The sequence below is a fragment of the Pinus tabuliformis genome, chromosome 8 (assembly GCF_031772625.1).
Source record: "Pinus tabuliformis cultivar Carrire ecotype Pingquan chromosome 8, CPIR1, whole genome shotgun sequence".
Taxonomy (NCBI): domain Eukaryota; kingdom Viridiplantae; phylum Streptophyta; class Pinopsida; order Pinales; family Pinaceae; genus Pinus; species Pinus tabuliformis.
Genome location: NC_142294.1, coordinates 2,017,468,810 through 2,017,493,587, shown reverse-complemented (window position 1 = coordinate 2,017,493,587; position 24,778 = coordinate 2,017,468,810). Strand labels below are relative to the sequence as shown.

The 24,778-nt window shown below is 39.0% G+C and overlaps 1 protein-coding gene across 1 annotated transcript in view; it reads right to left on the bottom strand.

Annotated features, from left to right (window-relative positions):
* LOC149244507 (uncharacterized) overlaps window positions 1–11,092 on the bottom strand; it is a 132,384-nt gene extending 121,292 nt beyond the window's left edge. The window contains exon 1 of the mRNA XM_089371562.1: window positions 8,648–11,092. Coding sequence (XP_089227688.1) covers window positions 8,648–11,092 — 2,445 coding nt within the window. The remainder of the gene's footprint in view (window positions 1–8,647) is intronic.
* Between the last annotated feature and the right edge of the window lie 13,686 nt (window positions 11,093–24,778).

Genomic DNA, 24,778 nt, shown 5'->3' with positions numbered 1-24,778 from the left:
ATACGAAAACTTAACATGGTATCAAAGGTGAAGTGAAGACAAAGCCCAAGCAAGGGTGAAAAAGAAATAACCGAAGACAGTTGGACAAGGAAAAAAGGATCAATGGGTTTCTCATCCCACTTCCCGGCTAAAGACAAGCTCCGTGAAAACTCTGACTATCATGGATGGAAGATGTCTCTTGATTTGACATTAGAAGAACAAGAAGTGTTGGACTATGTGAGGGGTAAAATCCCTGAGCCTCCTTCAAATGCACCAGCTACTACAAAGAACAAGTACAACAAGGCTGAAGTCAAAGCGAAGAAGATTATCAGAGATTCCATTGACAAGCGTTTGGTGGCCTACATCTCCAATCTAAACACCTCCAAGGAAATCTATGACAGGTTGGTCAGCATGTTCAAGGTTAGTGATGCAAATCAAATTTTATTTCTCAAAAATAAGTTGAAGGACATTAAGAAGGGCAAGGACGAGGATATTCAATCCTACTTCTTAAGGATCACTGAGATCAAGAATGATCTACTTTCGATTGGAGAGGTCATTCCTGACAGGGAACTTACTATCACTACCCTTGGAGGACTCCCACCCGAGTGGTATATATTTAGAACCACTATTCTCAATAATGATCGAATTCCAAGATTTGAAGAATTGATGTCGAGATGCATTCAAGAAGAGACAAGAATGGTGGAGCAAGAAATGCCTTCAAATAGAGGCAACCCCACTGCTTTCTTCACTCATGCCAAAAGGAGAAATAATGCAGGGTCTAAAGGTCATTTCAATGGAAAGCCCAGATCTAAGGGTGGAAGGAAGGGCAGGTGCTTTATTTGCAATAAATTTGGCCACTATGGAAGGGAGTGTCCAAATAGAAGGGACACATCACATGATGATGATCACAATCACTCCAAGGGAAACTTCAACAACAACAATCAAAGGAATGGTAGGTTCAATGGAAAAGGAAAAAGGAATGTGGGACATCAAGGAAATGGTCAACCCTCTAAGAAAGCAAGGAACTCCAAGTATGAAGAATCAAATGTTGTGAACAATGTTGAAATTTCTAAGTCTAACACGTTAGAAATTCTTCTTGCATTATCTGGTTTATTTCACCTACTTGTTTATTCCTTAACAAGTTATTTAACCATATAAATACTGAAAATAAACACAAATGCAGTCTCAACTCATATACAGATCATCAACTGAAATAATAGACAAACACACAAGGGACACCGTTATTTTTGGACAATCGTCCCCGGAAAAACCCAACTTGGGAAAACCGGTGCAGCAGTTCTAAGGGTTTTATTATTAAGCAGCTTTCTTGAGTACAACTAGGGTGCCAAACTGGCTCACCCAACAGAGATTTCTATCTAAAAGTAATACCTCTCCTCAAACGCTGATATTCAGCAAGTCTGCCACACGAAAATCCTTCTAGCACTTCTCCTAGGCTCTACGTCAGCCCTGCTAGCCTCTACGTAGCTCTGGAACCCCTTGCGTCAGCCCTCTGCCTTTTTGCATCAGCTTTCTGGCCTTCTGCATCACCCACACGGGCCCCTCAGCCTCTGCGCAATCTCTAGCTGCCTCTGCGTGGCTCTTGCTGCCTCTACATAGCCTCCTCAATCACTGCGCTAGCCCTCTGGCACTATCTCTGCCTCTCTGTTATGTACTCACTGCCCCTTGCTGCAACTCAGATCACTTGTTTGAATTTTCTCAGTGAACCCTGCTCCAAAAAAACGAACTGATTGATCAATCTCGGTGTGTCTCCAACTGACCCTCAAGCATCCTCTTATACTTTTCTTGTTAAGTCTTCAACGACCGAGATTAAGTCTCTAATCAATGGCTAAGATTAAATTTGGCTTGATCCATGTCATTTAGAACATTCTCACCCAGTTTTATATTAATACCCATTAATATTTTAATTTTCCTAAGTTTAGACTTAGGAACTCCATCAAAAATATTAATTATTTTACTATCTCTCTAACCGGGTGGAATTTCCCCAAACCATACCTGGGTCTTGGACATCTCATGTGCTTTAGCCTCTCCACCAATTTTCATGGCTAGAGCACATCCGATGCTACCACAAATCAACAAACAATAAGCAAAAGGAGTACTATCTTATATCGACCCTCTCAACTACCTCTCCTCCGGACTCTTTGGGGAATTGGCTAATTGATAGTGGTGCTTCAAGGCACTCACCGGGTACAAGGAAGCTCTCTAATCTGGTAAAGAAGGAGACAAACTTGGAGATTATTCTTGGAAACGATGCCACCTATCCCATGAAGGGAGAAGGCAATGTTACCCTTCAATTGAATCAAGGTAACATGATTCATTTACAAGAATTTCTATATGTACTTGATCTCAAGAAGGACCTGGTGTCCATTTTGGCAATGGAAGACAAAGGATACAAGGTGGCATTCATCAATGGAAAGGTATGTGTTTGGAAAAATAATTTTAAAAATGCTTTAACTCTTGGGTTCCAGGTTGACACTTTGTATCAAGTTGGAGGAAGTCCATTGGGAGCCATGTCTTGCGACACATCTCTACAATCCAAACTATGGCACCGGAGGTTTTCCCATCTTCATTATAAGGCTCTTCCCGATGTGAGACAAATGGTGACAGGTATGCCCAAGTTCAAAGTAGAGCATGAAGGTATATGTCCGGGATGTGCCGAAGGAAAACTTACAAGGGGACCATTCCCCTCAAGTAATAGCAAGACCACCGATATATTGCAGTTGATCCACTCTGACATATCTGGTATGATGCTCGTAAACTCTTTGGGAGGATATTTATATTATCTCACTTTTACAGATGACTATTCTCACAAGACTTGGATCTACTCTTGAAAAGGATGAAGTGTTCACCTGGTTCCATCACTTCAAAGCCATGATCGAAAACCAATCCGAGAAGAGAATCAAGATATTAAGGATTGATAATGGGACTGAGTACGAATCAAATGAATTCCACGACTATTGTAGAGAAGCTGGCATTAAGAGGTAGACCACAACACCATATACTCTCGAGCAGAATCATGTAGCCAAAAGAAAGAATCGTACTATTGTGGAAGTTGTTAGTGTCATGCTTCATGATTAAGGGCTTTTGAAGTTTCTATGGGCTGAAGCTGCGAATACCGCTATGTATGTTCAAAACTGATGCCTCATCAAGCATTGGACTCCAAGACTCCCGAAAAAATGTTCACTGGTAAGAAACCCGATGTCTCTCATTTTAGAATTTTTGGAAGTCCCGTATATTTTCATGTGCCAAAAGAGAAAAGAAGCAAATTGGGTGCATCTGGAAAGAAAGGAATTTTTGTGGGCTATAGCGAAAATTCTAAGGGCTATAGAATTTATGTGGCTGGTCAAAGGGAAGTTGAGATAAGTCATGATGTCACCTTTGACGAAGATATGGCTCTTAGCAAGGTTGACAACCTTCCTATACCAAGGAAGGATAAAGAAGCTGACACCAGAAAACAGGGTGAAAAAGAGGACGAGACGATCCTAGGTGTTGATGAACTTATGGATCTTATTGATCCTCCCCCCCAAGAGCCCTCCTCCTCCAAGAGGAGATCCTTATGGCTTAGGGAGACTCTCGAAGATAGCCGAGAGACATATTAGACCGAGGGGGACTTTTCGTGAGAGCAAGAAGCCGAATGGGTATCAAGGATACTTGACCGCCATGAGCACTATCATTCAAAATGAACCTTCATCATTTGAAGAAGTCGTGAAGCAACAAGTTTGGAAGGATGCTATGAATGAAGAATACGAGTCTATTATGAAGAATGATGTCTGGGATGTGGTCCCTAGACCCCAGGACAAATTGGTTGTCACCTCTAAGTGGCTCTACAAAATCAAGCATGGAGCTGATGGAAGTGCAGAAAAGTTCAAGGCTCGCTTTGTTGCCTAAGGCTTCTCTCAAAAGGAAGGTGTAGATTATGATGAGATATTTTCACCTGTTGCCTGATACACCACCATCTGCTCAATCATAGCCCTTGCTGCTTCGTAAGAATGGAACCTACATCAAATGGATGTCAAGACCACTTTCTTGCATGGTTCGATCAAAGAGGAAGTCTATGTGGAACAAACCGAGGGGTTTGGGGCTCATGATGGGGAATCTCATGTATGCAGGTTGAAGAAAGCTCTCTATGGCTTAAAGCAAGCACCCCGAGCTTGGTATGAGAGGATTGATAGCTATCTGATGAAGTTGAGATTCACTAGGAGTGAAGCCGATCCGAACCTTTACTTTAAGGTCCAAGATTTTAAACCTCTCATACTGGTACTTTATGTGGACGACCTCTTTCTGACAGGTGTAGACCCTCTCATTCACAAATGTAAGAGAGAGTTGGCTTCCGAATTTGAGATGAAGGACCTAGGACTGATTGACTACTTCCTATGGTTGGAGGTCTGGTAAAAGCCTAGAGAAATTTTCCTATCTCAAGGAAAATATGTTGTGAAGATATTGGAAAGATTTAGGATGGTGGGATGCAAGCCTGTGACTACCTCGATGGAACTTAACTTCAAGAAGTTATGCGGTAGTGCTGTCAGACCTTTTTTGGGAAATGCTTCTAGGTATCATCAACTCATAGGAACACTGATGTTCTTGGTGAAATCCCATCCGGATATATGTTTTGCAGTTAATACGTTGAGCCAATATATGGTTGAGCCTCATAACACACATTGGATTGGTGCCAAGAATCTTCTGAAATATCTTCAAGGCACAATCACTCAGGGATTGAGATACACTGTCGGAGATGTGAGGCTGCATGGTTATTTTGATGTTGATTGGGTCGACAGTGTGGTGGATGGCAAGAGCACTTTTGGGTGTTGTTTCTCTTTGGGTTCTGCTTCGATATCCTGGATGAGCAGGAAGCAGAAGTCGGTTGCTTTGAGCACCGTTGAGGCTGAATATATAGCTAGGAGTATGGCCTCCTGTGAAGCTGTCTGGTTGAGGAAGCTCTTCAGTGAGCCATTTGGACATGTGTTGGATACCACCGTGATCCTCTGCGATGACCAGAGTGGGATCTGATTATCAGAGAATCTCGTATTTCATGATCGCTCGAAGCACATTGATATTAGGTACCACATTATCTGGGATATGGTACAACAAGGAGCAATAAGGCTCCATCACATTGAGACGAATGAGCAAGTCACCGACATTCTGACAAAGCCCCTGGGAAAGGTCAGATTCTTGAATTTTCGAGAACGACTAAGATTCGTGGAGAGACCCTCTTATGAGGATCCTGTATGAGATGGACATTGAGCTCTGGGAGCTCCGGGGGGCTTGGGGTACTTCTTGGAGTGATGAGCAACTACAGGGTGAGTGGTTCAGCCTTCCCCTAGTGGTTTGCTGTGTACAGCGTGAGTAGTTCAACCTTCCCCTGTGATACCCCGTGGCGACATGTAGGGAGGAAGAATGGTTCATCCTTCTGCTGCTGAGACATCCTACCCATGCAGTCTGGGACTCATGGGAAGTACCTCTCATCTGGCCAATGAGTAGGGAAATGAAGATAGGGACCATAGTACTACCAATGGACGCATCATGTACTATCATACTCCCTATGCTAGGATGATATTGATCTAGGATCAATTGGAACTGACTTCGGGTCAGTAAGAGTGATATGACACACTCTCTTCATTGGAACTGACTTTGGGTCAATAAGAGTGGTCTGAGATACTCTCTTTTATCTAAAATTGACTTCGAGTGAGTAGAGAATGGTATGATACATTCTCAATCACTTCTTCTTCTTCATGGTTCAGCAGAGCAGAGCAGTGCATTGATGGCAGAAATAGTACTGACTGGAAGATGTATTAGCAGATGGAGTTCTCCCTAGTTGAGAGGGAGTGTTAAATTGGCAACTAGGGCCAAATTCCATATGGGTCACCTTATTTATGGCAGCTGATATTTTTCTTGGATTTCTCTCTCTGAGAGGTGTAGGATTGATCTAAATATCATCTGATTCCGACATGTATATATGGAGATATGAATTAATTTGTATTATTGACAAATTGTCAAGGTCGGCCGACAAGAAAAACGAGCATTTTCACCCCCAACTCAACCTTAATGTTGCATATAAGAGGATGAGACCTAAACTCATTATTCCATGATCTTATCTTCACTCATCTATCTCCCCTCACTTGATTGGATACGCAGATTGGGGCAGCATCTCTCACACGTGCGAAGGAAGGATACAGATTTTTGTTTAGGGCTACGTTGACCAGGTTTGACCGAAGCTGCAGGGAGACCATTTTGGACATCGTTGACCTCTCCTTGACTGCGGATTGGATGAGGCTTCTTCTCCTTGGCAGGCCGCAGATTTGGGCACACAAACCGAGGTGATATGACCTCTGGTTTGACCAGCGTTGACTACCTTAGTTGCTGGCTGCAGGTTGACTTTTGTTGACTAGCATTTGACTGATTTTTCAGACTATTTTGGGTTGTTTCATCCTGCTGTTGGAGGCCAAGTTGACTGAGCTTTGACCAAGCTGATTTGGAGGTCAAATATGACCTGTTTGACCAACGTTGACTTTGCTGCTTAGGGTTTGCTTTCGCTGTCATAAAATATCAGATTTGTATATTTGTACTATCTCTCTCTCTCTGCTGAACTATTGAAGAATATAAGAAGAATTGATCAAAGGTTTCCCCACATTGGGGTTTGTCCTTGGCTGATGCCACATCTTGTGTCCTCTTGTCTTGGCTTGTCTTCTACTGTTTATGTTTATGTTCTATCTGCATTTTACTATCATGTTGATGTGATTGCTAAACTAGATATTGATATTGGGCTAATTAAGAAATTGAAGTAAATTGCTCTTAAGAATAGAACATACCAAAACTTAACACATGATCTCAAGTGACCGTGAGCCCATTCCCCCTTCCGAGTATAGTGTCAAGGAAGAGCCCCTCATTGATTATACTTTACCTCCTTGGACACACCCTTAGGGTTTTGATCACTCCATGACCTCCCCTCTCCAATGTGACCATCACCTTGAGTGACCTATTTATTGCACCCCTTCCTTCCCTCGCCCTTCGTTCCCCTCTCATCACAACCTTGTGGCATCTACAAAGCATGATATTATAAACAATGATTGTGATAGGGAGTTGTTGAGAGTGATCTTTCATTCCACCATTGCGTACTTAGAGGGAAAGCCCTGCACTTCTAGATTGGCTTATTCTCCTTCTCCTAGGGCTTCCTTTTACCTCGAATGGAGATCATATTTTCCCACCTCCCACCCGCTTCATCCTCCATACAAATGTATCTGCATCCGCTTCGAGATTTGCTACATGAGTAGTCATACTGGTAGGCATATGTATATTGATATGATGATATGTTGGTTGCACTGGCTTTATGATTACACTTAGCATTAGCATTATTATATGCATGTTAGGGTAGGATGCATTGCATGCTGATTTTTGCATTAGAACCAATGAGATATGATATTTTTCATGATAGATTAGCTGCATTTAGACTTAAAAACTGCATTTGAAAGTTTACTTCTATGAGTCGATTTTACTTCTATGGGTCGAAACAAGACTCTGAACGAGAAAGATGTATTACATCAAATATATGTATATGATTACATAAGATGATGTTGTGCGTGTATAAGAGAAGAGAATTATGTTATTCTCATTATGAACTGCTCACCTATTTTCATAATCACTTTTAAAATAAATGTGATTTATTACATACAACTTATTTCTACTTTATTACATTATAAATTGATACATTATATAATCATCATTACAATATCTAACTGGTGTTTCAGACATTCTCCTGTGAAATGCAGCTTTTATAATAATCACCATAATCCAACATACAATCCTTTATTCAAAAATAATGAGTTAAACCATCTTTACTGCGATTATGCTCAGTAAGAAAGATGAGCACAAAATCACAGCAAGATGCACTGATAGCAAAGGAACTACAAGAAGGTATGACATGGAAGAAAATTTTGTCTCCACACACACACACAAGTTTCTCACAACAAAAGCTTATAGAAAACACCCGTATTTATCATCTGTTAACACTTTGAAAGTAAAGATACATTGGCATTTTCATATGACAGTGACAAAACAAATTGAACGAACTCTAAGAAGTAATTACATCTGGGTAACAACTTTATCCCAAGATTATTCTTTTTTATAACGTCCATGAATAAAATGAGCCTCTACTTCAATTCTAATGTACACTACAAAAAGGTTACTCATGTTCTTTTTCTTTATGTCTATTTCGTCTGATTTTCACTTCTTACATGCAAAAAAAACACAGCTGTATGTATAAACAGCAAGAAGAATAATCTGCTTTTTAGTTGCCAGAGCGATTCAATATGGGAATCTATTTCCAGGAATGGAGGGACAAAAAATATTTGGACGCTTATGGGCAAAATGACATGGAAAAGATTGTCCTTGGTACAGGCAAAAAATAATGCAAAGAGCTTAACCTTAAGCTGGCATGTGTATATAGATGTTTAGCTTCAGAGTTAAAATCATTCAGTAGCTTTATATGGATGTTCTGATAGTTCTCTCTCATCTAATCTGAAAACACGGTATTTTGAAAAAACAAAAATGCAAGAGAAAAAGGACCAGGAAATAAAATTTCTAGAATACAAAGAAAAAAAAAAACCACAGATTAGAGTACACCTCCTTAAAGGAGATATGGAGCTTCTAGGATTACCTTACTAAGTAAGTATGGGTTTCCCACCACCACAAGCAGATTCTTGGCTCGTGTAACAGCAACATTAAACAACTTAGGATTTCTTAAGAGCCCTAGGTTGTGTTCTTCAACATAGTCCTTGTAACTGTAACCAGATCGAACAGTTGATATAACTATCACACATTTCTCATCCCCTTCAAATTGTTCAACACTACCAACCTTGACATCATGTATAGTATTTGCAGTGAGAGCTTGCTTCAATTTGATGACTTGTTGATTGTAAGATGTTATTATCCCAATGTCTTTTCCTGTTATTGAGCCTCTGCTGCAATCTTTTAGGTTTTTAACGATCTCAATAACTTTGCATAACTCCACTGTGTTGAACCACGAGGAACTTGACTCTTCTCTTTCATCACAACCCTCTATGCCAATAAAAAGGACAGGAAACTTTTTGTTTGGAAGTTCATCCCAGGCGCAAAGTGATTCCTGCCTCTCTTTTGCTGCACAGGCAATCATTTCACTTCCATAGAAGAGCCGGGAAGGAATTTCTATGATTGCAGGATGTGAGCGATAATTTATGGTGAGCTTTGTCATATATTCTTTATATTCCCCATCAAAAGAACAAAGTTGGAAGTCTGAAAAATGTTCTAAATAAGTTTTCCCCGATCCAAACATTTCAAGTTCAGAAGAACAAATGTGACCCAGTTGATCAGCCTCAACTGCAAGCACAACTGTTGTGTCCACATTAGCAAGATTAGCAATGTGCGCCTTTGACTCTGGCTGCGTAGCTTGCCCAGATTCATCTAAGAAAATATGTGTAAAATGACCTGGAGGAACATCTTGGGCATAGATCATCGCAGCACCTGGGTATGATGATATGACAATTTTATATTTTAATAATGAATCTCTATGGGAATACAATGGTAGAATTTGACACTGTACATCTTGAAATGGACGAGGACATGTATTCAACCTAAATATATCTCTTTTCTTGATGTATTCAAGCAACCTCTCCAGGAGTATGTCAGAAGCATCATCTGAAGGTGCACATGCAAGAATATGGGCATTTGAGTTGATCCTGAGAGTTTGTGAGATTGCTTCTACCAATGCCGTGGTCTTGCCTGTACCAGGTGGTCCATAAACAAGGTGTGGTAGAGAACCATGGGCATTTAATATTTGATCTACAGCAGATAGCTGCTCCACACTTAGATACTTATTGAAAGGCCCATTTTTGGCAGGATTTCCACAAGTCTTTGTAATTCTATTTTTAAATCTATGGTTGATTTGATTGGCCCTTCCAGTATTCCCATCAGATGCAGATATTCCATTAGATTCATGGTATTTTAACTGTTGACAACTATGGAAATCATTCTGAGGCACTTTTACCTCCATTGGAGATGTTTTTACACGCCATTGCGATCTGCGACCTGTAATGCCATTGTTAACCTTGTGTCCAGCATCCACCTTCAATATACAGTAATCTGGTCTCTCACATTGTTTACAGCTTTGAATTTGTAGCTGTTTTCTTGATATATCTTCTGATTTTCTGGCTAAACCTGGCACTGTTTTGCCTTGATTAAATGCCTCCATCTCTTCAGTCTTATAAGTAAAGAGTGAGGAGACATCACCTATTCTTGAGATACATTCACACATAATCTTTGCCTTCCTGGGATATTCCAGGTTCTCGTGTTGGTTCCCCTGCTTAGAATCCCTAACTTCCTTCATTTCTTCTGTACCTCTCATTTCAGAGCAATTTACCAGTGCTTTGCTCTTAGTTTTTTCATTCATTCTTGGATGATTGTCTTTTCTGATGCTTTTATCTTGAGCAATATTATTTGTTCCTGAATTCACCCTTCCTAACTGTTCTGGTATCCTTTCAGTTTCTAAATTCCTTTTATGTCTCTGTTCAATTCTATCTTGAGCTTGGTTATTGTTTCCTGAATTTAATTTTTGTTTCTGTTCATTATAATTTTTATCTTCAGCCCTGTCTTTACTCCCTGAATACCCTCTTTGTTTGTATCCATTTTTATCCTGAGGCCCGTCTTCAATTCTTTCTGCATTGTCAAGATCTGTGCGATGCCATTGTTCCGAAATGGAATTCTTAAAACTGCATTGAACTGCCATACCTACTTCGCAATACAGGTCTTTTCCCTTTTGTGATTGTTTTAGCTCAAGCAGTCGTGCCAATGAAACATATCCTGAAGGCAGGGAGTGTTGGAATTTTACACTTGGTTTTGACATTTCAGTCAAATTATCTGGTATATCTGGGGAAGCTACAGAGCAACCATTTATGGATGACTTTCCTGAGATAACTTTCTTCCCACCCCATAAAATATTCTCATTGGAGTCTTTCAATGATGCACCATTGCCATATAATTGACTATCCACTTCCTTGCCTTTTACAGAACATTGTGTCACAAAGCCGCATTCTATCTTGGAGATTGAACTACACATTTCATCCTCCATATTGCCTGCATCTAAATCAACACAATAGTATTTGGACCCTTTCCTAAACATTTCATCTTCAATCTTAACTGCACCTGAATCAACACAACCGTCTTTGCAACTTTTCCTGATAAGGTATCAGTACCCCACTCTCTCAATAGCACTCATTGCTTTCAAGTGTCTTTAAAAGTGCACATGCATTGTAAGATGTGGTTGGAGTTCTACTTCTTTTACCAAAGAGTATGCAGCTCAAACTAGATCATGTGTTATCTAGGGGTGCAATCCCTCATCCTCTTAAGAATTTCACAAAATCTATTATATCCCTGTAGCTTTCCTGTCTGAAGTACATCTATGCTGTTCAGAACTGAAACCTGACACTTAAGACTAATCCAGGGTCTTTGGCAAGTATCCAGTATCATAGTTTTTTCAGAAATATATTTTGATCCACTCCGGGCTTTACATAGTCTGAATATCATTACATATTGTTCATATCCTATTTCAGTAACAGTTAAGTTGACTGTTGTTTTGTGCAACAAATACTCTCCCTGTCACAAACTTGTCTACAGGGCATATTAGTTCAAATATAAAGATCTTATATCTTTCATGCCAATCAAAAATATCCCTGTGAAGAAAAAGGCCACAAAGCAAGAATGAGTTAACATTGGAATGAGAAACCAACAATTGCTGAAAAGAAATTAAAGGTGCCCATAATTTTCAGTTTAGCTGTATATTTCAACTGAAAGTTATTCTTTGTATTACATCAAATAAAATATATTAAATAATTTTTTTTAAAAGAACAGTTTCACTCTGTTACTGAAGTATCAGTATGCTTCCGTATATATACGATTTAAAATAAATTTACTCGGCATTGAAAAATAACAAATAGCAAAAAAAAAAAAAAAAAAAAAAAGTGAGAAATAAACTATCTAGAACCAGTAAAACTTGATTTAATATACAATTTGATGCTTCTAGAGGCTTGCCATTAAATAGACACATTAGGAGGATCTTTGACGTTCTAGTCCCAAGCCCTGTAGATAATTAGAAAGAAAAGGCTTACACTTGAAAGTTTGAAGTCCAAGATCAAAGTTAAAAACTAAAAGGGGACTTGGTAGTGTTACACAATATATTGTATGACGTGTCTGAGGACCATTTCATGACAACTTGAAGGGTGACACCTATGAACTTCCAATCTATGTACCAGTTGCAGATCTGTGAGGCATTTTCATGTTACACATGTTATTTTGATGCTACACTTAAGGGTTACCTGACCCCTTTGCCAACTAAAGGGAAAGGTGGCAATCTTACGAGATGACATGGCAGTTTCATTTTTATGATCTCTTGCTCTCTCCAGCTTATCAGATTTATTGGTCATACATTGTATCATTGGTGGAGGCTGCTTCAACAGCATATTATGTGTGTTCTCTCATTACAATTGTTACATGATTGATTACTAGTGGAGAAATTTCTTATTTCCTTTATCTTGAGCTCATGATGTTCCATTCATTAGATGATGGTTCAAGTCTTAATCTTAGTTGTTGTGTCCTCTAGCTTGGTTGTGTGATTTACTGTAGTTTGCTTAGATTCCATACCCCTTTCACTTTCAACCTATCATTTTGCCTAGGTACCATTCATTATATCATCACTTTTCCCTTTAACCTAGACAAAATTCATATCAGACTCATATTTCAACATTTTATCAACTCCTAGAAAGGCGCATGACCCATTTTCATCAATTTTCATATAGCTTTTCTCCATAACTTAACTCCCATTTGGAATATTTCTTAAATCACCTTTTTCTTGTGTGAATTCGCCACAATGGCTTTGTTTCCTCAAAATCTAGTAGCTCTTGCGAGGGGAGCTCATAGGACAAGAATTAGACCAAGGGACAACAATGAGGTGGAGGCCCAATATCACCACAGCACACCACCTCCTCTTTAGTGGATTTTCACCACAAGGGAGGTTTCCCAGTTTAGGTCACCTAGAGGATATTCTTGGTATAGGGTTCAAAGGTGACAATCAAATAGGATAAGATGGGCTATTCGAACTAAGAACAAGGCTCAATTCTATGTAATAAGGAAAAGCGTACCCTCAAAGGAACTGTTACCGCTCAATCTAGTAAGGGCCCTAGGAGGGGTTGCTATAGAGCGACTACTAGGTCAAGTAGCAACAACAGAGCAATAGTCCACTGTCACCTTAGCTAAAAATCCCTGTTCTTTACAGACTTCCACCAGTGGGAGGAGTCTCGGGATTAGAGAAATCACTAAGAATAATGTATCAATGGTGTAGAGGTAGTGATTTCGATAGCCTACTCAAAGGAGAGACTCTAGTGATGGGGTTTACTTTCTTAAGAAGCAAGGTGAATGGCTCTCCAAGAAGGGCTAGAGGGAGACCTAGACCTAGGGTTGAGGAGTATTTCTTGATGTAAAGTTCCCTAGACCCAAGAATCCTTGCAGAATGGCATTCTCTAAGCAATCCTTGTGGAATTGGAGTGACAAGTTGCGGGACCACAAAGAAACCCTAGTGGAGCCAAACGAGCTCAAGGGTTCGAGGGTGAAAATTCAAACAAAGGGCCTTGACCAAGTGAGGGAGATGAAAAGGATCAAATGAATTGGATTTGATTTTACACTTTGATACAATGATCCTTAATGAAGCCAATAACCAAAGGAAAACTACAGAGAATGGTTCTCGAGCTAGGGCTTGGCAAGGCTTGGGATTCCACGTCGAAATAGCTTCAAAATTGGACCTCTCAAGGACACACCAGTGCAGTTCTAGACCCAATTACACCATTTTTATGGCTACAATTGATTTCATGTAATGCCCTAGGGGACCCTAGGGTTAGGGCTTAGAAAAAGATTTTAGTTTTGCTGATCACCGAAGACCAGTGTTTTAAAAACCAGCCAGTCTGAACCGGTAACCAGTCGAACTGGCCAGTTAGCTAGCCCACTGGGTCAAACCGACAGAAAAACCTGGTTTGACCCTCCATTTCGCCAAAAAAATGACATTTCCTTTAATTTTAATTTTCATCCTTTTACTTAAATTTTTAACATTACCATGAAATGACTCAGGATGTTTGAGAGTGGCTTCAACCTCATTGGATTTCATATGGAGAAACTAGAATTTTAGATTTCACTCAAAATTAAGCAGACTTAATGGTTTTCAAGATTTCATGGTTTGTGGGTTTGCAATGTTTCCATTTGATTCTATCATGCATGAGGGTATGAGATTAGCATTTGATCAAGAGCATGAATCCCTTTAAGAACCTTGATCGTCGTGGCATTGATTGTTGAACTTTGTTGATGTTGGTGGTGTTGTCGCACAAAATGTCTAGGCAGCGCGACAATGCTTAGAGTAAAGGCTATCACTTTTAAATCCTTACTCACTCCGTTTAGACTCTCTCCTAGACAAGTCAAGGGGGGTAGTCCCTAGGTAAATGGATGAGGATAGCCTGTGAAAAACAAACTCTAGGAGATTTTAATGACGGACAACTTGATGAATGAATCCCGATTAATTTCAGATAAATAGATTAAACGCCAATGTAAACAAGACACGACCACAAGATAAAACCAATTATAGACCAGTGCCTTTGATATTTGAATTAACCATCAATAAAACAAGTTATCCAGAATGATTTTCAATATGTGACGAAAAGTGACAATAATCCATATAAATGCCCAACACTATCACATGCAAAAGATTCCAGATTTAAAACGATTATCGTTAATGACCAAGATCTAGAATTAATTAATCAATCTTTTCCAAAAGCCAATATGATTTATCGCACCAGACTATAGAAGAATCATGAGAAATGCATTTAATAACACTAAGGAACTTTAAATTTAAATTTTTATTATTCCTTAGGCAATAATGTTTAATGGTAACTGAAAAAATTAAAATCTTTTAATGCGACGGAAAAATGAAAAGGGACTAAAATAAAAATTTTAATGGGCCATAGGCCACATTTAAATTTTCTTAACGTTAAAGCACAAACCCTTTTTATTTTATTTTTAAAATCCTTAGTCACCAAAGTTTTAAATTTTTTATGATTTTTTAAATGTTTAGGATTTTTATAAATTTTTAGAATTTTAATTGTTTTTATATTTTTTAATCAAAAAAAAAGAAATAAAAAAATAAAAATGAAATCAAAAGGCAAATTTTTTGATTTTTATGATTTAGAAGTTTTTTTTTTTTAGGATTTAAGTAAATAATGAAAAGAAAACAAACTCGATTTTTATATTTTATATTTTTTAATTTTTAATTTTTATTTTAATTTTTAAAGAATCAAACTAAACTAAAAAAAATATAAAACCAAACCAAATAAAGAAAAAAGGGGGACTTACGCTAACCCTAACTCTAATTAAAAACTAAACAAAATGAAACTTAAACACATATAAAACAAATGAAGGTCGAAATTTTATTGATCGTATGCAGGTTCGAACGGCTGAAGACAGCAAGAGGAGGCCGCAGGTCAGTGAAGGGATATGCGTAGAGCTGCGTGAGGGTTTAAGGCAGCGAGGGAGGATGGAGATCTGGGCAGACGAAGAGGGAAGGAGATGATGGATGCTGCATGTAGAGGAATACGAATGAGCTGCGGATTTGAATGTTTTTGAAGACTGAGTGCAGGTACGCACAACAAAAGGAGAATACGGGCAGCATATAAAGGAAGGACGGCTGCGGGAGAAGAGGACGCAGGCAGAGAGGGGATGAGGAGTTCAATGACTGCAGTGAGAAGAGTAGGCAGCTGATATCGGACAACGTTTAGGCAGAAAGATGTGCGGGTGTTTTGGCAGCGTGGAGTTGCGTAGGGTTTTTGCAAGGGATCTGACAGTGTGAGGGAGAAGCAAGGAGATGAATGATGCGGACAGGCAGCACGCAGGTGGAAGAAATGGCTGCGTCAAGGGGATGACGACGGTTAGAGTAAGAGGCCGAGGGTTTGAAGAATGCGTGGGAAGCTGGAGGCTCGAACCAGGTTTGGATGGCTGATGGGCGAACAACGTGGATAGGGCTACATACAGAGGGCAACAAGGAAGAGTTTCGATGTGCAAGCGCAGGGATGGAGCTTGGACGCAAGGTTGAGGAGGAAATGCGTGAATCTATGGGCAGCTATGTGGGGATGGATGCAGGGTTTTTTGGCAACAAAATTCGAAATTTGCAGCAGAAAAAAAGCCCAGGCAATAAACAAAAATTTAAAATTTTTCCAGAGAAAGAAAAATGCAGCCAAAAGATGGTAAACCCTTAAAAATTTTCGGAAATTTGTGATTAAAGAGATATTCTTATGCTTCAGGCTGCCAGCGAGGGTTTTACACAGTTCACCCAAAAATTTTCGAAACTTTCTTGCAACAACAAAAAAAAAAACGAAAACCCCAGACAACAGCAGGCAGGTGGCCCAGAAAACCCTCAAAATTTTCCAAAAATCTTAATAAAAATTTTAAATTGTCCTACTTTAGATTTGCCCGATGAAAACCCCACAAAATTTTTTTCCAATCTGAAATAAATACCCCTGAAAGCGTTGATTCTGAGGCCAGATCTTACCCTCCAGGGCCTAGATCTGGCTTCAAAATTAAACTTCACCTTCAGATCTGCAACCTGTTCCTGAAAACAAACAGCCAGAACCCGAATATGCAAAAAAAAATGAAACCCCAGAAACCTAAGTCAAAAAAATAAAAATAAAAATAAAAATAAAATAAGATAAAATAAAAAATTACAGATCTATGTACATAAATGGCAGATCTATCAGATCTAGGGAGTGTAAGTCCGACTCCGCTCCTAGATCTGATGATCTGTGGCTCCCACAGCCAAATATGATAATTTAGCACATAAAAATTATTTTTTTTTGAATTTTGGAGGAGGTACTAAGCTTAAAACCCTTCATGCGTCACCCATAAAAATAATATCTTATGATAAGCTCGGGATCAAATTTTAAGCTGGGCTCTTCAGAAAACACGGATCGAGAGTTGGCTGGTTCAGCTGAGAACTTCCCTGAATGCTCGATGATCTAATAATCAAGGATTTTCCTACAAAACTCAATTCAGTTGTCAATCATAGAGCGAGAGAACGATAATAAAATTCAGATCTAATAGAAATACCTGCTATTATTTTCAAAACTTAAATTACCATTCAAACCCCAGCAACTTAGCAAGATACCTGTACTCAAATCGCTCTTCAGAAAGCTATATCAATGCTAAAAAGAAATATATGCATGAAAATAATACATCTTACAACATTTCCATGAAGAGTCACACCAGCAAAATTTAACCCCAAAATCTTTCTTTATTGCTCACAAAAAAGATTACAAGAGAGAGCTTTTCGCTTAGTACACGATCAAAAGATCGGATGACACTGACTGACAAAGGACCTCCTATTTAAAGATAAATCTTCCAACAGCTAGTTTGAGTGATCCTTGTCAAAATGATCTCGACCTTTGATGAGGATCAAAATTTCTCTTAATCTCATCCGTCGAATTTTTAAATATTGAAAAAATTTCGAAATTTTCAACTAAATGCATTTTAATAAATTAAAAAATTAAAATTTTGCATTTATTTCCTCGAAACTTAACTTTGACTTAACCCGAGGGACCTAAGACATAAAATTTCGCAAAATAATCAATTAACCTTAGTCCCTCGACCAGTGAAGATTTAATTTTTTAAAGGATCCACGAATTTTACCACTGGAAAATTTAAATTTATCTAGGACTTAGGACCTATGAAGGGATAAACTATTTTTCTAACCCTCAAAGACATTTTACATCATGATTTTTACATTTTTACACCTCAAGGGGAAAACCCATTTGAACAAGACCCTCACAGACTACCCAATTCTACGACACAAATATAATCTAGTAGATCAAGCAATTTGTAATAAAATAACCTAACCAAATAGTTAGGATTATTCCCAAATTACTTTTACATAGACTCGATCTAGCACACTAGGACTCCCCTAACGTTATAGTGACAAAATCCATTCCAGCTTTGGGGTCAAGCTGAAGGAAAACTTTGCCGACCATGGGTCGGTGAGACAAAAAACCTTCCAGAATGTAGATCGTCACCAGAAAATTAGGTTTACCTAGGCAATTACATACACGACACAGATCTGCTAAGATTATTTACAGTTTACACATGCAGAAAGGGTTTACAATATAAGATGATCCTCAGGCTGATGATGATAGCTGGATGGCAAGAACACATCGATTAGGCGCTATCCCTTTTGTGAAAAAGGGGGTGTACTGCTATGGGTAGTTGACACGTAGTGGTCAATAGGTGGTACTAATTGTTGAACTCCTCTACCATGGCCTTAACAAGAATGCACCCTTCACTCAAAGGAAAACGACTGGTTAGGCATGCTAATCTTTTTCTACCACATTATAAGGTTGAGGAGATGAACCCTTCACTCAAACCAAAATCATTGGTTAGGCATGTTAAACCTTTTCAATTTCTATCATGTTATAAGGTTGAGCAATCCAAGTTTGAAGACTTTGAGCTAGATGATGTTCATGTATCTCTTGTTGATGATGTTTATGTATTTCTAGTAGTGTTGAATCAATGATGAGTTTCATGAGTGACCATGTTGATCAGTGATTAGTTTTGATGTCTATTTTTGCTACTACTACTAAAGTTGTAGACGAGTTTTAGGAGTCCTCAATCTCGAAGGCATATTATTTATGTAGCTCATGTTGATGAGCTCTTGTCTAGTAGTGGTGATGAGTTTGATCATGATGAGGAGTATCATGTTGTTGATCACTGATATGTAGACTTGTAGTAGTTCAGTGACCCCGTAGCTTAGAGCATTGTTTTCGGACCCTAGAGGCCATTTAGATCCTCATTGATTATGTATTTTGTTGCGGATATGTATTGCACTCGATGCCATTTTGATATATTCAACTTTACATGGTATATAGATGAACAAACCTTGCACATTTTGTTTCTATTGGCTTGGAATCATGGTTTTAAATCTTAAAAATAGTTTCTTTTCATTAAAAATTAATTATTTAATGTATTTTTTAAAACTGGCTTGTTTAAACCTGACCAGTCCCCGTTCGACTGGTTCTAGTTCAAAACCCGATTCATTAGGTGGACCGTTCAGGTCACCGATTCCCGTTTTTAAAACATTGCCGGAGACTAGACCAGTGCCTAGCCTATTGGGGGAATGGAGTCAATGAGATTTCAATGTTTAGAATTTCTTTTACCCAATCAAGGAGTTCCCCAGCAACTTCGCATAGCCCTAAAGGCAACAATTAGATTACTAGGAAAATTTACACTTCTTTGATGCTGCAATTGATGACTTATTAAGGCAATTATGAAGATCATATACCCCTAGGACATTCATTCACTATACCAAACATGAAACATATGAAAAACCCTCACAAAAGCAAGATTCAACAAATTCGCATTTCCATTAGGGAAACAACTCCAGCTTCATGAGTGAAAATTTTCATACATTATACATGTGACATAAATAAAGAAATAGATCATGAATAAGGCACTTACAAGTATAGCAAAATCATCCAATCATCAAGAGAGACAAAAATCAAAGCTCCAAGACCAAGACAAGAATTTCCAAACATCAAAATGCATCAAAGATATCCAATTCGTCCTCCAATAGCTATAGCGAAATTCCCAGAAGAAATAATGATCCAAATCCAAGTGATGATCAAATGAAATGATCATCACATCAATATATATCCTCCTCTAAGGGGTTTGATTTGCCTAATTAGGCCTAATGATGCCCCAACTAATAAAATAATGTGCAAAATAACATTACTTGGTGACAAGCCCACCAAGATAGCTCCATAATACAACAATAAGCCTCTTCAGAGGGAAAACTGATAGATACAATAGGTCGAAGGGCCATTTAAGAGGCCTAGTGGAGTCCAATATGTGCCAAAGTGAATGGATGGGCTCCAAACATAGTGATAAAGGGGGTGGCCCCTTCATATCCAAGCAAATGACCTATGGTGCCTCCAAGTGGCTATGGGGGCACAAAACATCCTCATGGGTCTCCAAATGTATCGAACATGTTTGTATCCCATTTGTAAGGGCTAGAAGAATGATGCAAGCCCTCCCATTGTCTCCTAAGGTGAGACACATCCTCATTTAGGCCCTAGATTAGCTGCCAAGCATGTGGTGCAAGAGTGTAGCCGACTGGGCAAGGTGGTCCAGATGTCAAATAAATGGAACACGAACAAGCAACGAGTGGAACTGAAGGATCCCATGATGTGGCAAACTGCTCTCTGCTATGGTGGAGACCCATGGCTCTCAACACTCACCCTACAAACGCTGATATGACCCTCTAGAGGGCTTGGATCCTGTATAGGGAGACCAAACCCAAGATGCAGACCCACCTAGGAGACCAAACTCCCTTAACTAGAGTGGCATGTCTCTCCCAGGAGAGATTCTTCCATAAAACTCTCTCACAAAAAATCTCTTCTTCAGCATGACAAAATAACAATATCTCACATAAAGTGGCATATAATGATCCTCCAACAAAATGGAATTCATGGATCACAAATTCAAATCATCATCTCAACAAAATAAAATGAACACATGGCGAAAATACACCTTATACTTCCACTTTTGGGGACAGCCTGAAAATCAGCTACTCAGATGAAGAAATAGCATGTGCCATCGCATTCCTTGCAGAAATCCGTGAAATCTGAGTATAAACATGACCCCTTTCTATCTCAATCAAATTTGGGCTCCCTGGGAATCTTTTAGATTCCTCACAAGATTCTCTTCTGGACACGAGGAAAAAATATGTTGCTCAGATCAGAAAATGGACTGCACCATCAGACTCGTAGCGAAAACTTGGTTTAGATAAGTATAAACTCATCATAATTATGACACTGTCAAAATTCAACCCTTGGGGAATCTTCAAGATTCCTCAAAGATTCTCCATAAAGAATATTCTATGGAATATTCCCTAACATATGATCTAACAATATTCCTAGAATATTCTTGAGATTCATGTCTTCATTGGCCTGCCTACGCCCTCATCTCTCATGTATTCTCCATCATTCTCCATGGTTCCCTTTGAACCATTTGAATTACATTTTATAACAAAGTGTGAGGGTGAATAAGACAAAGTGTGTGGTTGGCTTAATGGTTGGCATAGTCATATTAAGTTACTTGTTGTTGGGGGGCTTTCGGGTTCAAAACCCATGGTCTCCCAATTTTGCTCTAATATGGTCTTAGCCAGAGAATCATCAGCAATTAGAGGCAGAGAGTGATCCAACAGATCTCACCCAGAGGCTGACACAGGGCCACGCAGAGCCAGCACAGAGGGTGAGAAAGAGTTCGAAATTTTGCAGCAGAGTTAGTTTCAGAAGTCAGAAGCCGGGTGTGAGACCAAGAGGCTTAGGGCAGTGACTCTGGGCAGCAAATCGATCAGTTGGTTGGGTGACGCAGTGCCAAGAGGGATTGACACATGGATTGTGTGAGGACTGCACAGAGGCATTACAGGGCCTACAAGAGGCACCTCATCCAGTGACCGGATCAGCGAGGATTTTTCTTAGTGATTGTGTGAGGTAATCTCACAAATCTTTCTGCCAATATCTCTCTTTGTAATTGAATAACCCGAGATGTATTCAGAATTTGCTATTGCTTGATAATAATAAACCCTCAAAACTGTTGCACCAGCTTTCCAGCATTGGGTTTTTCCGGGGACATTTGTCCAAAAATAAAAGTGTCTATTGTGTTGTACTTTCTTTCTTGCTAAATTTCCTGTTTCCACACATAATTTAATTAAGTGAAGGCTGCAGTGTATGTATTACGATATTTGCCGTAGGAAACTGCAAGTAATTTGTTTAAAGGAATTTAACAAATAGGAGTAATATCATCAGTTGCTGCAGTAGGGATTCTGGTTGAGGAATTTTCACACCTACCACATGGCAGAATGTTGACTTTAACTTTTGACTTATTTTTCTTGTTTGATACAAGCTTCAAACTGTAATAACCTTCTCATACAAACCCAGATTGAGGCATCGTTTACGTTGTTGGAAAGCTCTAGTCAAGATATACAACCTAGTCTTAGTTTCAACAAAATCCAAAGACTTTGATTTTTGAACCTCTCTAGAGCCACCTAGATCATTACGGGGGTAATCACTGCTTACATCATACAAAGCATGCTCTCATCCCCTGGAGCCTTGAGTAGTATAATAAAAGAAAAATTAAGAAAATGCAAAAAGAAAATGAAGAAGGGTGGAGAAACAAACGTCGAGGTAACTCATGTATCACAATTGCTCCCTCCTACACTTATACACTCAAATATGTGGACATCCCTCATCATTACCACCCTTGAACCCATCACATCACATTTCGCTTTGAGACCCTTGTGTCCCTATCCACCTCATCATTATTCACATGGCACTTACCACTTGAAGGATGTTGGGTCCCTATAATACTAGTGATTACCCCATTAATATTGTAGTTATACCCCTTATTTATATTGTTGTGCCCCTATTACCCCCCATATTGTTATTTCTGTGCCCCATAGAAGCCCCCTATTGTTATTTGTGTGGCTTTATATTATTATTGTTAGGTCGGCTGGATTATATTGTGACTCCTTAGACTCCTATATATAGAAAGGAGGTTTTGTCATTTGTATCATCCAAGAATTGTTCATTTATGTAATGTAAAGGAGGTTGCCCCCTCGAAGAGGCTGAATTCTAAGGCGTGGATCTCTCTTTTCTATCTTTTTGTGAGCTGGTTTCATAACATTTGGTATCAGAGCTTTGGATTCTAGGGTTTCGCTGCTCCAAACAGGTCATCGTGGCATTTTCGCTATAAATTTTTTTCTGTGACGTTTCAGAAGTCGCAAAAAAACCCATTTGAGAAGAATTGGCGCTGAACCTTGGGTCCGAATTTCAGAGTTTTTCGCGCTATATTTTCGGAGATATGATCTGAGGAAGTTGGCCTTTTTGCAGACTCCTGAATTACATTCAAAACAGGTGACCTGGGGAAAATCGTCATAACGCTCTCTCTGAGGATCGGATTGAAATTTCGTAAAAAGGTACAGAAAGAGGACGGACTGTAGTTTCTTGTATGTGTTTTTCAGATCCAAAGGTTGAAACAGTGACTCGTGGCACGTCGTACAAGTTCGCTCTACTGAACCAGTCTAAAAGCAAGTCACTGTGGGAGATTTCACATAACTCTTACTTGGAGAATCCAATTTGGCTCAGACTTGTGGCATTGGAAAGAGGATGCAGAAGGCTACTACAGGTAGCAATTTCAGAACTGGATGATCCGAAATTACAGAGATACATCAGATTCAATATCAGGCTTCTATAAAGTGAAAAAAGGTGTGTAGTTTTTTTTAAATTTTTATGTAAGCTTGGTTTAACGGAATTCAAAGGGCATAGTAAAGCATTATTATCGGTAACTGATGCCCCGAGGAAAGAAAATGCAAACACCTAGTAAGGAACCTGAAAGCTCTAGCATGACTCATGAAGAAGAGAAAGAAATGCTACATGATATATCAAAATTACAAGAACAAGTGCAACAAATGTCACGCTCACAAAAGCTAACAGAAGCTAAGATAAGTGGCGTGGAATCTAAGATAAATGGCGTGGAATCTAAGATAAAGGGCATGGAAACTAAGGTGGAGGATTCGATGGTAAATTTGAAGATAGATTTGAAGACAGACATGGAAGAATTGAAGAACTTGCTACAAGAAAGGGTCACTAATGGTGAAAAGGTAGTAAAGGAAACTCATGATGAGAACAAAAGAAATGTTAATCATGATTCCATAGACTCTAATGTTGGATCGAAGACTCACCATGTTCCAAAAATCGATATGAGGAAGTTTGATGGCAAGGATCCCGCCACATGGATATTACAGATGGAGCAATTCTTCGATCTCAATAATGTGCAAAACACACAAAAGGTACGTATGGCAACTTTATATTTGGAACCAAATCAGTTTGTATGGTATCAATGGCTTTGTTCTCGTAAACAATTTATCACTTGGGCAATTTTTACGGAAGAATTGATAGCACATTATGAGGATACAAAAAGCAACACTTTTTTTAGCCAATTGATAAGTCTCAAACAAAAGGGTTCAATAATGGAGCACATTGAGGAGTTCCAAAAATTGAACATAAGGGTAAAAGATATTCCAGAGGAGCATAGGATTGATGTGTTCATAGGGTCTTTAAAGGATAATATCCAACATGATGTGCGCCTTTGGGAACCTGATTCATTAGAGAAGGCATTCAGGTTAGCAAGAAAAATGGAAAGCAAAATTATGGCAACTAGGAAGCATACCACTCACAACTATAAAGATGGAAGTGTTGTTGCCCATAGTCTTCCACAACCTACAAGGTTGACACCACAACAATTGGAAGAAAAAAGAGCAAAAGGGCTTTGTTACAATTGTGATAGCAAATACACAAAAGGTCATAAGTGTGCTGAGAAGAAATTATTCTACATAGATTGTGAAGAGGAAGAAGAAAAGGAGCAAGAAAGGTCAAAAGAAGAGGATATATTCCAGGAACAAAGCCTAGATGAAGAACAAATAAATCCGACCATATCTTGTAATGCATTGGCGGGAATTACCACTCCTCAAACCATCAAGATAGAAGGACAAATCAAGAAGAAAAAGGTAATAGTGTTGATTGATTCAGGAAGCACCCACAATTTTATTCATTGTAGGGTAGCAAAAGAATTGAATTGCTTCCTATATCCAGCACCAGAGTGTCAAGTGATGATTGCAAATGGA